The following is a 15,880-nucleotide window of genomic DNA, read 5'->3' on the forward strand; positions in this document are numbered from 1 at the left end:
TAGCCAGTGGTGGTGGTCTTATATTTATTGGTTGAAAGATTTGACTCATTGTCGCTTGTTTGTGTCAAGTGTATGTCTTAATTGTTTTACATGGAAAACATGTCAGCCATAATTATACCATGAGTTACAACATTTTTAAGGGAGGCTCAAGCCACCCTAAACTACACCAAACAACATCCATGGAGTAAATATAATGTAATATAATGCAATATTACACAACCACACATCAGAGCTTACAACGTCTGCAATGAGCAAAGAAAACGTGCAACTGTCATAACCGCCACAATAAATTGGCAAAAAGTTGTTCACAATAAACACATTACACGTGTGACTGACTGTATAGACTTTGTTCACTTAGCATCGGGCTGAATATCCACTTGCTTTGCAGAATGGAACGCCAAACGTTGAAATCATCCCAAGTAAAACTTGTTTCTTGAACGTTTTCAGTTTTAACGTGAGGAAAGGTTGCTCAAATGAAATCACAGCCAACTTCCATTCCACTTTGAATTGTGCGTGCACTTTCGTGTGCATTCATTGTCAACATGCGTTCGCTCTGCTCGGAAAGAAGTTTACCAAACTTTCTCAAAAGAGCAGGAATGCCACACTGACAAAGTCACAAAGGTAACTTCATAGATTGCACTTTACAGCCACATGAAATCACGACAGCTTGTCCTTAATTTGCGTTTATTAGCCCACAGGTGCTTTATTTGCGCTTTGTTTCGGAGACACTTGTGAGAGACTACAAACGAGTAAGTCGGTGTGCACGCACAACAGCATGCAGCCATGCAATCAGGAGGCAACAAAGTCAACTTGAAGAGAATAAGACAGCAGAAACTTACCATAATGCGACTCGCTAAAGAGCAGCTAACAGGCGCACGCGGAGGAGCACAACCTGCTCGGCTGAGGTGACGAGGCGTGCACGCGAGCTTGTGTACGGAGACCGCGTGCGACATCAAATCACACCGTAAACACCAACAAGATTACTCCGCCGGCCGTACAGTAGTTAGCTGGGGCGCTAACGATCTACTAACTTAACGACTAGGAGAAACAGTGCCGGGAACAAAAGCGTCGTCGTCCCAGTCGATGTTGTGGGGGGGGGAGACACACTCAAGAGCTTCTTTCGTGGTGTTGTTATTAGGTGTTAAAGACGGCAAGAAAAGAAGAAGAAAAATAGGGAAGAAGCGCGGATTTGGATGTTGTTGTTTTGATGGTCCATATCCGTGACGTCACATCCACCTGCTGTGTAAACGGGGCTCAATGCATAGCACACAATTCAAGTAATATTCAGTAAGTACTATGTAGTATGTACTCCTTCGGGATGTACTATTCAGATGAGAGGTAGCTTCTTTCTGTAGGGGTGTCATGCTATGCATCAGTTTTAGTGAAAGTGCAGCAAGAGAGAAGCGTCATTAGAACATGTAATCAACTATGATTTCCAAAATGTTACTGTTTTTTTATGATTTATTCCTCAAAGTGTCACTTGACGTGATTTGACATAATTACCAAATGTGTTGGACGGAATTTTAGGTCTAGACTGATTTAGTGACTCGGGTAGGGTACCGTAGAATAGCTAGGGGATGGGCCATACGGCAAATTTTGGTATCGATACAATACCAAGTAATTAGATTGACTGGTACTGATAGTGATACCTTTTGAGATTAAAAGTTTCAACAGCCTTGAATGAGATTTTTTTTAACTGTTAACCTTGATTATAATCAGAATAAAATACAGTAGTATGTGCACAATTTAACAATATACAAATACAAAATATAGGACAAAATCAACAAAATAACACAACTAGTCACATATTCCCTTTTATTATGAACAAATGGATGAGGAAAATAAAGTACAAAGTGTAAAATAACTAACAGAAGCAAAAAGCACTTACTATTGGCTCTCATTCAAATCCTTTGGCTTTTTGCCCCCACAGGCCTCCTGAGTCCAAGAACTCACTCCCTGAGTTTGTAAACAATATAAAAATATGACTTTATCAACAATGTAACAATATGAACAATGCAAGAAGAAAACAGAGATATTTGGGGCTTTCTGACTAAATAGGTCAGCTGCGTGTCGTGTTTGGATTGGTTCATAAACTTGATTTGCCTCGATTTGAAATGACCAAGAAATGCTGAATGTTATCATAATATGTATTATATATTTCACAGTCAACACTGGTAACCGCTAACCATATGCATGTATGGGTACGGCTTGATATGATTGTTACAGTTATTAAAATCTACTTTGCTTGCCTCCGAGGGAAATGGTGAGTTTAACAGTCCAGTTAACACTAATTGTAAAGCGGCATTGATTTGATTCTTGAAGGCTTTTTTTGTCCTTGATCAAGGTCTGAGAAGCACATCCCATTTGATGATGAAAGACATGTTTATTCATGGCTGCACCTGAGGGCTGCTGCTGCAGAATCATTCCAGTTTCTTGGTAGACAGCGCCACCCTCTGATAAACCACAGACAAAGCATCCTATTCATGTCTCTGCGAAATGGTAAGGTCTTTTAATATTTTCGTATTAAACTTTTATTGAACCAACTGAAGCGTATTGAGATAAAAAAAAAAATCTCCTTAGTTTCAAGAATTCTAACAAAGTTATCAAGGGGGTCCACGTCCACCCATTTTAATTTATCTTGCAGAGTTCCATGAAACGAGAGCAGCAAAACAAAAATCCTTTTTCCCCAGTTCTGTGAAAACACTACTTGGGACAGTCAGAGTAAAAAAGCCAGAGGATGGTAGCCTGTAATGTCCATGATTCCTAACAAGGTAAGTTCCGAGATAGGACGGGACCGTCCCAAGTAGAGCTTTCTAAATAAAAGTCAGCCAATGAGTGGATCTCCTGTCAGACAGGGATGAGCACTCAGTGTTTTTATACAAAGTGCAATGATGAGTCAAACCTGGACATCCAGTGACAAACCTCAGAACACAATGATACACGAAGTCCAGAGAGTGTGGGTGTATGTGTAGCATGTGTGACAGGATACAGCACATCACCATAGTCAAGCAATGGAAGAAAGGTGGCTGACACAAGGCGTTTCCTGCCTCCAAAAGAAAAGCAAGATCTCCAGTATTCCTAAAGTAAAAGCCCAATTTTACCTCAAATTGAGAAACTAAGCTTGAAATATGGTACTTAAAAGTTAGAGGTCCATCAACATGGGAACTCAGGTACTCACAGGGCGAGACCAGGTCAATGTCTGTACCCTTTTGGACTGCACAGTAGCCCTGGAAAACAGTATAAGCTTCGGCTTCTCTGTGCTGAAAACCAGCTTCCAGCTTTGCAGATGGGCCTGAACAACATCAAAGGCAAACTGTAAATGAGTGAATGCCTGCACCACAGACGAAGCAAAACAATACATTATTGTGTTGTCTGCATGAAAATGGTAAAGAGCATCTGACAAGTTATTGCAAAGATCATTTATATAGATTGAAAACTAAATGGGGCCTAACACCGACCCTTGTGGTACCCCCGTCAAAACACTCAAAAATGTTGAGGACCCTGCCATCTGGACACACTGCGATCTACCCGAACCAAGAATCTGCATGTTCAGATAAGCCCACTTTGTGCAATGTATCAATTAGGACATTATGATTGACGGTGACAGATGCCTTTGATAAGTCGGTAAATAATGCGACGCACTTTCTTTCAAGCCAGTGCTTCAGTGATGTTGTTTAGAACTGTAAGGGCTGCAGTACAGTACTGTTTTTTTTTCCTAAAGCCAGATTGGTCCGTTTAATTAAGTTCCTGTATTTGGTCTTTTTTTCCAGATCTGCACATTTAATGGCCATGCACCGCCCCTTTGTCAAGTTTTGGTTTCACATTTTGGCGTCATTTTGACGATTATATCATCTCATTGTGAAAAAAAGGTCATTAGGCCAACAAAGCCAGGGGTGGCCTAAGATTTTTGCACAGTACTGTAAATTGGAGGCATTAACTCTTTAGCAAGGGTGGGCTAAAATTGAGTCTTTCTCCCACCCTCATGCTGTAACACACTCGGTTTGGGTATGCCCCAGGTTTAATATGATTCAGTTTTCATCAAACATTTTTGCCAAAATGTTTGTTTTTTGTACAGTCTTAGTTTTGTACATAACAAATAAGACTTGGACTGTAAACAACCACGGAATGGAGTGTTCAAACAAAACACCCGAGGTTTTGCTGACTCATTTTTTATTGAGTGCGACTGCTAAATAACATGCCATGGGGCCAAAGTTTTCAGCTGTTTCAGCTGCTGTCCTATCAGTCAGAAGTGTGTGGTGGACAAATTATCTGTGGACAATTATGGCGTAAAGTCTCTTACTGTGAGTGATGAACAAAAACAAAGACTTTCTGTGTAAAAATGTCTGCTCAGCAGCAGACGTGGGCACCCCCGTGTTGTCAGAATGGTACAATCTTGATCACAAGACATTTTCGTATAATTCGACTGCAAGATTGATAGTCGAATCAGACTCCGATGAATCGAATCGTCGACTATTCTAAGACACCCCTGCGTTATATTAAACATCAAATGCTGAGTCTGTACTAAAGCAAATGTAAGCATGCTTATACTGTATACTGGACCCATTTATGTCTCGTGGAGCACGTAAATTGGATCAAACAACAGTCATGAATGAAATAACAATCATAGAAGAAATGGAACATTGAATGTTGGCCAGATATTTCAACAATTATTAATGAATTCCTTTCAGAAGACACCAAATCTTTACAAACTGTACACTGAATACTCCAAGTTTCATTTATATAATATATCCCCTGAGAATATGTATGGGGTGTGCTGTCTTTCATTCTTCACTGGCTTGATCTCCATGCCAATACAGGATCTCTCAGCTCAGCGGCGCCAACAAGCATGTTGGTCTCAATTCATTAGCATGCGTTAGTGCCACCATGCTGCTGTGTTGTGTGGATTGAGGGCACCACTTGATTGGGTGGAGTCGCAAATTAATTGAGGATCACGATCAGTGATGTGATAGCCTCTCCAGGCACCAGCACGCAGACAACAAGTAATTAGCTCTCGGTTAATTAGGTAATTAAACAAATGAATAGAAGCCGGTCTTCATTTCAAAAGGCGTCGAATGGCTTGCACACAGCGCTTTTTCCCCCCACTGCGGCAGTAATCATTCAACAAGTAATGAAAGCAAAACAGCTTCAGGAGAAAATAACTAAAAGCCAAAATAGCAAGGAAAAAAATAATGCTGTTTTGTGGGGGACTTTGCAGTTGTACACGGTTGACTGAATTATTGGTTATGCTGCCACAAAAGCACAGTTCGCAAAGGTCATAGGTCGGAAATCGAGGCATGCTATGACAAAATTCCACACCACCACCATGGAACCGCCAAAGGTTTCTGGAAAAATGTGCCTCAAAAGTCAAACAAAACTTGTTAGGCGCCACATGAGACATCACAGTCAGTTGCAAAGGACAAATGTTGCTGTTTTTTTGTATTTGTACTTTATTTAATCCACAGCAGGGAAATTCACTAGGTAATTCACTATTCCACTTTTTACTAGGATTGTAGTATACTTGACCTGTATTTTCATTCATTTAGCCATTTTTATGCTGGAAAATGCTTAATTTAGGCCAGTGCTTCTCAAATAGTGGGGTGCCGGTAAACTGTCAAGGGGGACGTGAGAGGCAGAGGGGACTTTTATTATTAATGCAGACCTGCCAACATGTACCAATTTGTGGTACTCAGCATGCAATTTGACTCTTGAATATGCTTGTATGCGTCACTGCTCTCCATTTTGCTGCATTTTGCTGCCTTCAGCTTTGAGTTCAGTCTGGACAGCACAGGTAAAGAAATAAATATCATTAGTTTCTCAATGGGGAGGCGCAAAAACATTTCTGTCCCCCAGTGGGGGCATGACAGAAAATAATTGAGAACCACTGATTTAGGCCAAGAGTACATCAAATGTGCTTCAATATGGATATTTCTTGATTAATAACAGGCTGTAGTCAACCACAAAACGGCGATCATTTGCTCATTTTAAAAACCTGTAATGGAGGCCGCAAAATTCAAAGCGCAAAGTGGCGAGGGACAACTGTAAATATAACCGTGTCCTGTTTTTTTACCTTTCTGTAAAGTACAGTAAAAATGGGCATACTTCAGACATAGTCACTAATGGTGTTTAATCATGATGAATTTGAAAACTGATTAATCTGATTAAACATCTTCAATCGTTTGACAGCTCTATTAAATAGCGGTGTGGAAACAGTGTTTTCCCCCTTCATGATTTCTTATTTTGTTGCATGTTTGCCACACGCCAATGTTTCAGATCATCAAACAAATGTAAACATTAGTCAATGAAAACACAACTGACCACGAAATGCAGTTGTTGTTTTTTTTTTAAACATTTTATTATTAAGGGAGAAAAAAATCCAAACCTACAGTACATGGCCCTGTGTGAAAAAGTGCTTGCCCTCCCTGTTAAAATATAACTTAACTGAGATGAACTGAGATCTATTAGTGTGGAAAAGGTTATAAAGCCATTTCTAAAGCTTTGGGACTCCAGCCAACCACAGTGAGAGCCATTATCCACAAATGGCCAAAACATGGAACAGTGGTGAACTTTCTCAGGAGTGGCCGGCCAACCAAAATGACCCCAAGAGCGCAGCGACGACTCATTCAAGAAGTCACAAAAGACCCCACAACAACATCCAAAGAACTGCAGGTCTCACTTGCCTCAGTTCAAGTCAGTGTTCATGACTCCACCATAAGAAAGTCACTGGGCAAAACAGCCTGCATGGCAGAGTTCCAAGACCAAAACCACTGCTGAACAAAAACAACATTAAGGCTCGTCTCAATTTTGCCAGAAAATATCTTGATGATCCCCAAGACCTTTGGGAAAATACTCAAAATTTGAACTGTTTGGAAGGAGTGTGTCCCATTACATCTGGCGTAAAAGTAACGCCACATTTCAGAAAAAGAACATCATCCCAGCAGTAATATATGGTGGTGGTAGTGTGCTGGTTTGAATTTATTTCTCCCTTAATAAAACAAACATTTCGTGTCCAGTTGTGTTGTTTGTTCGATGATCTGAAACATTTAAGTGTGACAAACATGCAAAAAAAAATAAGAATTCAGGAAGGGGGAAAACACTTCTTCACACCACCGTATGTAAGAATTTTCTCTTTAAAGTTTACTTGCTGAACACACACACCACCTTCAAGCATTACACAGAAATACTGTGAAAGTGTGTTCAGTTTGCTTGCAATGATGAAAAATTCCCTTTGATTTGCAGCAAAGAGTATTTTCAGAAAAGACCGAATAGTTTCACTTTTGCCAAAATGTGATGTTGACTGCAACTGACGTTCATTAAGAACATGACACATTTATGTTTTTGTAAGAGTTCTGTGGTCATACGGATGCAGGCCAAAGTCAAAGGAGAATTTATTGGTGGTGGAAACAAGTACAGACAGGTATAGAGCAATGCCAGAAAATGTGCCGTTTCTCTGTGACTCCATTTGGGCAAGTGGAGGTCAGTCTACTTTCAACGCTTGCAAGAAATGCGTTGTGATTGGACATTCAAAAAAAGATACCCTTCACGATGTGTCATCCTCATTTCCTGCTGCTTATGGCTTTAAACTGAGGGCCAGTGTGATTGGACTGATCTCATTATCAAGTGTTACCCTGTTCATTTGACATACAGCTCATGACAAACATTCACTCCACAAACACTTAGCATTTAAGATACAAACCTTCTTTGGCACCTAACCAGCTGTAATTTATTGAAAAAACAAAGCAGATAAGAGTTTATCGAATCTAACATCTCATGCTGATGAACCCAGAAGATAATACAGCAGCTACCTTCAGGAGACAAAACAACTGTGAAAGTCATGGTCCACACGGGAAACAGTGCCATGACATCACAGCCAATTAAAAACTACAGTAAACTAATCAAGGCTGAAGACTGGGACGTACATTCACTGAAGGGTCGAAATAAAACAAGGCATCAGTCATTCAAAAGTTATAAAAATATACTGGTAACATTTCCTTGGTGGATGCAAAATCACATCCTGGATTCTGTTGTAGACGGCGCCTTTAAGTCAAGGCAGGTACAGAGTTCAGATAAAAATAACAAAAATAAATCAAATAAAAAGTGAAAAAGTGCATCATCTAATGTCTTGAGCGTCCCCCTTCAAAGGCATGATGTTCCATGTGAGCTGAAAAAGGAAAAAAAAGGATTCAAGGTGAATAAAAACGTCTTTTCTGAGAGATTTTATCATTTTACATTTTATCTGTAGTTGTAAATTACGTTTATCGCGGTTAACTGTGATAAGTGAATGTCCGAAGAAGTAGGATTCCTTACTTAAGAATGGAATAATTTTGCAGTTAGAGCATAGAAAACCAGTATAAGACTTTCTAAATACATTTTTTAACATTAGCGCCCCCGAGACATGAAATAACACCGCTATAGTCACAGTTACACTCCTATTACCCAATAGTAGACATAGGAGTAAATAAGCCATTTAAGACATAAATAAGACTTGTGTTACTATATGCTACTATAAATGTGTTTCCTCTGGGATTATGAGGGATTATTGTTCCTGTCGTGAGATCGTTTAAACCTGCAACAAAAGCCCGTTGTTCCATCGATCAGGTCTGATCCTTGTGTGTCTCACCAATTACACCATAAATCTGAAGCTTGTTGTTGTGATTAATCGACCACATCATCGTCATCCCCCGTCACTTCGGCTTTCCAAGGCTTCACACCATCACAGTTTTTCTAAATTAATGAATAAATCCTGCTGGTGGTTGAATACAGCCTATTATTAGTCAAAAAACATGCATAGTCAAGCATATTTTAGGTATTGTTTGCCTAAATGACAAAATGGCTAAATTAACTAAAATGCATACAATGTATAAAAGGCATTTGAAGATGCTCTGAATATGGAGTATTCTCCACTGGTCACTAGGTGTCAGTAATGTTACTGTAATGCTCGGTGAGACTTGATTGCTGGAACAACAGGCTTTTAATGCAGGTTTGAATGATCTCACAACAGGCACGATAATCCCTAATAAAAACACCCACCACTGTTGCTGTAGTAACCCACACCAAGCTAAAACTCAACTCTGAACCCCAAACATCACTTCCTCTCCGCCCGCCACTCAGCTCCCCTTGGGAACTCATTTATAGCAACACACACGAGTCTTATTTCCGTCTGAAATGGCTTATTTACTCTTATTATGTCTACTACAGTATATTGGGTATTACAAGTGTAAATGTGGCAATAGGGGTGCTAGTTCATGTTTAACGGGCTCTCATCAAATTAAACTGTATTTGCAAGATCGTAAACAGTGTCATCATTAATCACCGATTCATTGTTGCAGCTCCAGTCTTTGTTCTCACCAACTGACTTATTGGTGTAAAGTCTCATTTCCATTGCGACACGGAAAGGAAGAACAAACAGTGATACTTACATTTATAAAAAACGGCTTTAAAAGATATGTGCGGGAGGAGCTTGTGGATTTTCCCCAAGATACTTGCTTCAGTGGCAAGTGATGCATCTCTGTTCCAAACTTGTACTACATCTTCCCGGTCTCGTACGCTTACACTGACGCCGACAACCTCATCATCTACAAAACATAAAGAGAAAAGTGAGTCACTGTAGCAGTATCTAAATATGACATTAGCTCTAGAACTGCAACAAGTAGAACACGGTACCTGAGGCACAGTAATCTGCAAACTGCTCCCCAATCGTAGCAAGTAACAATTCTTTCCAAACTGCAGACTGAAACAAGAGGCAAGTGCTTTCAGCATGAGCAATAGGAGAACAATAACATAACTATTATGTGGCCTTTTATGCTGTACACTCCAACTTATTTCCGCCTGTACTGTGAGACTACAACACCTACGGTGCTTTCTTTCGGTACTTTCATCTTCCACACGCCTCCTTTTGCATTGCTTTCCTCTTCCCTGTGAGAGGACCAACAAAAAGACAATTAAAAAAAAAATTCAATCTGGGAACAAAAAAAACTTATTGTATGTTAAACTAGAACAGAACACATGCAGTGGTGCGAAAAAGTGTTGGAAAAAGTGTTTGTCACACTTAAATGTTTCAGATCATTAAACAAATGTAAATATTATTCAATGACAACACAAGTGAACACAAGATGCAGTTTTGAAATGAAACCTTTTATTATTAAGGGAGAAAAAAAGTCATGTGGGAGAAACACACCGGCATGACCAGGTGAGGAAAAGCAATTGCTTCCCCTATTAAAACATAACTGAGATTAATTGAGATCTATCAGTGTGGAAAAGGTTATAAAGCCATTTCTAAAGTTTTGGGACTCCAGCCAACCACAGTGAGAGCCATTATCCACAAATGGAGAAAACATGGAACAGTGGTGAACCTTCCCAGGAGTGGCCGGCCAACTACAATGACCCCAAGAGGGCAGCGACGACTCATCCGAGAGGTCACAAAAGACCCCACAACAACATCCAAAGAACTGCAGGCCTCACTTGCCTCAGTTAAGGTCAGTGTTCATGACTCCACCATAAGAAAGACGCTGGGCAAAAACAGACTGCATGGCAGAGTTCCAAGACCAAAACCACTGCTGAACAAAAACAACATTAAGGCTCGTCTCAATTTTGCTAGAAAACATCTTGATGATCCCCAAACCTTTGGGAAAATACTTTGTGGTCTGACGAGAAAAAAGGTTAACCTTTTGGAAGGTGTGTGTCCCATTACATCTGGCATAAAAGTAACGCCACATTTCAGAAAAAGAACATCATACCTACAGTAAAATATGGTGGTGGTAGTGTGATGGTCTGGGGCTGTTTTGCTGATTCAGGACCTGGAAGACTTGCTGTGATAAATGGAACAATGAATTCTGCTGTCTACCAAAAAATCCTGAAGGAGAATGCCCGGCCATCTGTTGGTGGCCTCAAGCTGAAAGCAACTTGGGTTCTGCAGCAGGACAATGATCCAAAACACACCAGCAAGACCACCTCTGAATGGCTGAAGACTTTGGAGTGGCCTAGTCCAAGTCCTGACCTGAATCCTATTGAGATGCTGTGGCATGACCTTCATGCTGGAAAAGCCTCCAATGTGGGTGAATGACAACAAAATTCCGCTGGAAGAGACTCATTGCAAGTTATCACAAACGCTTGATTGCAGTTGTTGCTGCTAAGGTGGCCCAACCAGTTATTAGCTTTAAGGGGGCAATCACTTTTCGACACAGGGTCATGTAGCTTTGGATTTTTTTCCCTTTAATAATAAAATGATTCATTTAAAAACTGCATTTTGTGTTCAGTTGGGTTGTCACTGACGAATATTTACTATATTGGTTTATGATTTTAAACATTTAAGTTTGTCAAACATGCAAAAATCAGAAATCAGGAAAGAGGCAAACACTTTTTCACACCACTAATATTCACTTTCAGGGCTTTCTTATCAAAGCATGGATGGGTTTTCACCACTGCATTGTTATATGGTACATTTCTGGCAGTGTGTTTCAAAAGTGTTCATTGGGGTCCCTGATGAAGAGGGCTCTACACATGCGTAATAGACAGCACAGCATGGATTTAATGTCAGATTTAACTGTAGACATTTCTGTGAATACAGTCACATCTCAATAAATGATTTCATATTGGGGAAAATGTATTTCACTAGTTGAATTCAAAAAGTGAAACTCACACTGTAGATTAACTAGACAGAGTGAAAAATATAATAAAGCCCCCAAATCAGTGTCTCAAAGTGTGATGTTTGTGGAAAACAATTCCATGTGGTAAACTACTTGTGTCGTACCTTAATCAGCAAATTCAGCAATGAAAGCTCTCCTGAAAGTAAAGGTGTTTTTCATTTCTACTTTATTGAGATGTGCCTGTAGAAATAACAAGCGCCACCCACGTACCAGAGTGGCCTCCGTTCTCCACGCATTAGGTGATAGCTACATCTCAAAGGGAGTGCTGTGACTGGAGGGATGTTGTTGTATACGCTCCAGAACAGCTGCAAACAACAAAGGAAACTGGTTTGACTAAACTCATCCTATATAGTATGCTGTGCACAAATGTATTAGTTATAATGTAGATGTCTTTGTTATAACTAAAAAAGTTCCGTATTTGCACTTTTCTCTATTTTAGTATAAATGAAGGTGCAGGATATTTGTCCACGACACCAACTAAGGCCGTGCTAACATCCCACGCCATTCTTCCAAAATACAGACAAGTTGTCCCACCAGCTAGTGGTACGATTGGGACTTGTCCCAAGCTGCCATCACTGGCGGGGGTGTCGGAGCCGTTTAGCGAACAAAATAGCAGCAGCATAGCGTCCTCCGAAGCCCACAATGGCGCCTTCGTTCGTCATTGTAAAGCCAAAGTATGCGTATGTTTACTCTCATACACACAAAAAATCATTTCAGTATGCTTGAAAGCAGCAATGCCATGCTACCATTGCACACATTCAATTATACGTGTCTAATGTGGGAATAAGGGCACATCATTGTTACGTCATCGGTCAGCAACAAGCCACAAGCTCCTGAGGTTGGCAGTGACACGCTGAGAAGAAACACTATGCTGGAAATGTGACTCTCTTGGACATCAATAAAGTATCTATCAACCTACCGATCTATCTATCTATCTATCTATCTACCGATCATACTATAGATCTATGTTGAAATGTCCTGATGTTTCATATCTGATGTTTCCCACAGATTCACCCTCCATATCTTTCATGGCCAAAGATCTGCTTGGTATCAGTGAAGCTCATATGAATTTGCCACACAGCCAAGTTGTGTTTGATCTCTAATGACGACGCGGGCGCCAGTTCTCACCTGAACAGTTTGCACTGTGTAGATCTTCTTCAGATTGGACTCACATTCTGCGGCCGTTGTGCCTGGCAATGACCTACAGGAAGAAAGTAAATGTCAGGCTCTTAACGCTGTCTCTGCTTCAGCTGGCACAAGTAGTTTAACCCTAACTGATGCAGTGTGGTCACGGAAAAGATGTTAATCTATTTCAAAAGGCTCAAATAATTGGCTTTTGACTAATTGACTAAACATCCAACGAGACTGCTGGACCTACTAAAATCAGGTTCAGAACAAGATCTTGTTGAAACATTAATGCAGAAATAAATGTGTCACTGCAGAAATTAATCACAGTTTTCAAATTAATTAGTCATGATTAACTCATTCAATCCCAGCCATTTTTCAAAATTCAACCCCTTCAGTACCAGCAAGACGATTTAGACAGATTTTTCAAGGCACATTGTGTTCTACAGCTATATGAACACGGAACCTACCAAAAGCCGACATTAGACTTTTGTCTTTCATCAGAAAAAAAGTATTTTTCTACTTTTTTTTGTACTTTAGTAATCAGCAGTAGAACATAAGTAAGTTTCAGGAAAATGTCAGTTCCAAACAAAAAAACTGGAGAAATACATCTTTTTGTGAAAAGATACATTTCAAGCATAACTTTCACTTTGATACTCTTTTTTCTTTTGCTTTTGTGACAACCAGTTTTCACATTTGGAACTAAACTGTGTGTGCTCGCGCGTGTGCATGCGTTAAAATTTCCCTACAATGCGCAATCTTCTGCATGTTACACTCCGCCCCACTCTCTCACTTCCTCCTTGCTGTCGTGTGTTGCTTGTTAATACAAGCATGTACGTAACTTTTTTTTTTTTCGTTTTCTGGGATTTCCGAGCAAACAGTAAGTGCATGCAGTAAATTATACTTCCGAAGAGTAAGAGTTGTGTTTGTGTTCATTTTTTTCTTTGTTGTTCTGTTTATTTAGACCACACATACATGCGTAATAAAGACTTGTTGTGATTTTCGGACTGTCAGTGGAGACGGGCAGACTAGAGACGTGTTTGTGAGTTGGAGATACATCCATCCATTTTCTATGCCGCTTATCCTAATTTGGGTCATGGGGGTATGCTGGAGCCCATCCCAGCTGACTTTGGGCGAGAGGCGGGGTACACCCTGGACTGGTCGTCAGCCAATCGCAGGGCACTTATAGAGTATTTATCAATCATTCACAATCAATCATATAGACAAACAATCACTCTATGAACAATTTAGAGTTGCCAATTAACCTAACATGCATGTTTTTGTGAGGAAACCGGAGTGCCAGAAGAACACCCACGGGGAGAAGATGCAAACGCCACACAGAGATGCCCAAGCGGCCAACATGCTAACCGCTCAGCCACCGTGCGGCCTTGGAGATACATATATGGTGAAAAATTTAAGGTAATTAATGAAATTAATTAGTTACCTCCATACAGCCCTAATGCATTCTAATATAATTCTATAATAATTCTAATACAATCTGGGTGATAATCGGGGGCTACGTGTTCTATAGTGTATCTTGCAGTTGCACGTTACAGAAGAATGCAAAATTGAACTAAAATGGAAAAGCTCATGAACTACCGTAACTATCATGCATCACTGTCAAACAGTGCAGTCGCTTCATGTTGTGTTTGTTCTGTGTAGGTTTTTTTCACGACGTTATACAATCTGAAACACTATCTAACAAGGTCATCTCAGAAAGAAGGCGTTCAAGTGGACTGATAAAACTATGGTTAACTTTAAAACAAATGAAAGGATATTTTTGAGTTTGCAAGCCTCACATGAATTAATACTTGGGAAATGGAAAAAAACCTCTGTCAGCAGTTCTAATGACACATTTACAAGGCATCGCAAGTACCGTTCACGTGACCCCATAAAAGTGGGAAAGTATCACTTTCTTTACATTTATAAAAGCAATGATTTTGATTAGCATTAAATTAACGGTGTAGTCCAGTCGTACTCGTAAAACAGTTCAAACTTTCAAGCTTCCCTTTCTGTACAAAAGTACTTTCAATTTTGATTTCAACGCACGTACGTGCGTTGCCTCGCGAAGGGGGGAATCCTCCATACCCGTGAATGCGTCCGATTGTCTAGCTTACTGTTACAAAGAAAAGAGGGCACGGAGAACTCAGATAACATATCCGCTACATTTGCTCCCGGAGGCCTGCTGATAGCTGTAGCCTTAAATACTATTTCCCTTGCTGAGACCCGAACTTGGCCACAATGCGGAAGAGGACGGTAAATTCACTACCTGTCCAACCAAAATGTCCAAGGTGAGTGCAATGGAAGCGTTGAACTCTCGTCTCCTCGGTGTTTCTTTGTGATATTATCCAACTCTTCCGCGTCGATATCAATGCTGTTTTCAGGCGAAACGGTCTGGCCGCTCAGGGCATCTCCGGCCATTTGCAGGTCTGCCGTGCCCACAGGAACCGCCATTGGAGAAGGTAAAAATGTCTCTGTGTGAATCGCCTTAATAAAAAACAACCCGGTTTGGTTTTCTCTCCTGCTACAGAAACTCTCTTTCCGCACACCGACGATGACGTAACTGCGTCACTGGGCTGACGTCGCTGTTGGTACGTTACAGAGAGTCGCCAGAAAGCCGATGTCTTACTCGATTGGAGTTTTCTTGTGCTAAACTTGCTGTTTTGACATACGTTTTTGCCAGATTGGAGCCCCATCACGGATGTGCACTGAAATACTACGCATACTACACGCACACAGCAAAACCATGAGAATAAAACATGTGTGTCAGCCTGATTGTCAATTTGGCTACTCGGGAGTGGTGCATCTTAATATTTATCCATCTTTGACAACCTCTTGGTTTCCACTTTTGTGTGCGTTTCTTTTTTACAAGCGCCAACAAGTCTGATGTTCATGCATATTTTTAAATAACTACAAATATTAAAAAGTTTCAAGGAGGCAGTTTGATTTTTTTCACTACAAATTGACCGTTTGAAATGAACATATCTTTGTCAAAGGCTAATATGTGTCATATTTAGCAGGGTTGCCTTCCGTATACGTCAATAACAAAACAAATGCAAAATACTGTATTGCTACTGGCAGCATTGCGAGGGTTTCTATGTTATTGTTGCTCA

General features: G+C 40.3%; 2 protein-coding genes and 2 long non-coding RNA genes across 13 annotated transcripts in view; 2 read left to right on the forward strand and 2 right to left on the reverse strand.

Moving 5' to 3' along the window:
* The window catches only part of foxp1b (forkhead box P1b), a 205,417-nt gene extending 204,162 nt beyond the window's left edge, over positions 1 to 1,255 (reverse strand). For 5 of the 10 annotated variants that reach the window (XM_054785287.1, XM_054785283.1, XM_054785282.1 and 2 more), the window contains exon 1: positions 840 to 1,244. The gene's annotated coding sequence lies outside the window, so the exon portion shown is untranslated. Of the gene's footprint in view, positions 1 to 839 lie in introns of all 10 variants that reach the window. The other 5 variants (XM_054785295.1, XM_054785291.1, XM_054785289.1 and 2 more) reach the window with 5 other exon arrangements.
* LOC129186738 (uncharacterized) lies at positions 865 to 9,246 on the forward strand. Its single transcript, XR_008572288.1, has 3 exons — positions 865 to 1,287; positions 2,345 to 2,499; positions 2,645 to 9,246. It is a non-coding gene; the product is annotated as an uncharacterized LOC129186738 (long non-coding RNA).
* On the reverse strand, positions 7,369 to 15,348 carry LOC129186736 (eukaryotic translation initiation factor 4E type 3-like). The gene is made up of 7 exons (XM_054785296.1): positions 15,037 to 15,348; positions 12,771 to 12,843; positions 11,853 to 11,947; positions 9,852 to 9,912; positions 9,661 to 9,727; positions 9,417 to 9,572; positions 7,369 to 8,158 (listed from the first exon to the last, which is right to left on the reverse strand). The coding sequence occupies exons 1-7, from the start codon at positions 15,219 to 15,221 to the stop codon at positions 8,112 to 8,114; spliced, it is 684 nt and encodes a 227-aa protein (XP_054641271.1). The 5' UTR covers positions 15,222 to 15,348; the 3' UTR covers positions 7,369 to 8,111.
* On the forward strand, positions 14,217 to 15,695 carry LOC129186737 (uncharacterized). The gene is made up of 4 exons (XR_008572287.1): positions 14,217 to 15,058; positions 15,152 to 15,229; positions 15,298 to 15,358; positions 15,451 to 15,695. It is a non-coding gene; the product is annotated as an uncharacterized LOC129186737 (long non-coding RNA).
* Positions 15,696 to 15,880: the final 185 nt, after the last annotated feature.

Source organism: Dunckerocampus dactyliophorus, chromosome 8 (genome assembly GCF_027744805.1).
Source record: "Dunckerocampus dactyliophorus isolate RoL2022-P2 chromosome 8, RoL_Ddac_1.1, whole genome shotgun sequence".
Classification (NCBI taxonomy): Eukaryota; Metazoa; Chordata; class Actinopteri; order Syngnathiformes; family Syngnathidae; genus Dunckerocampus; species Dunckerocampus dactyliophorus.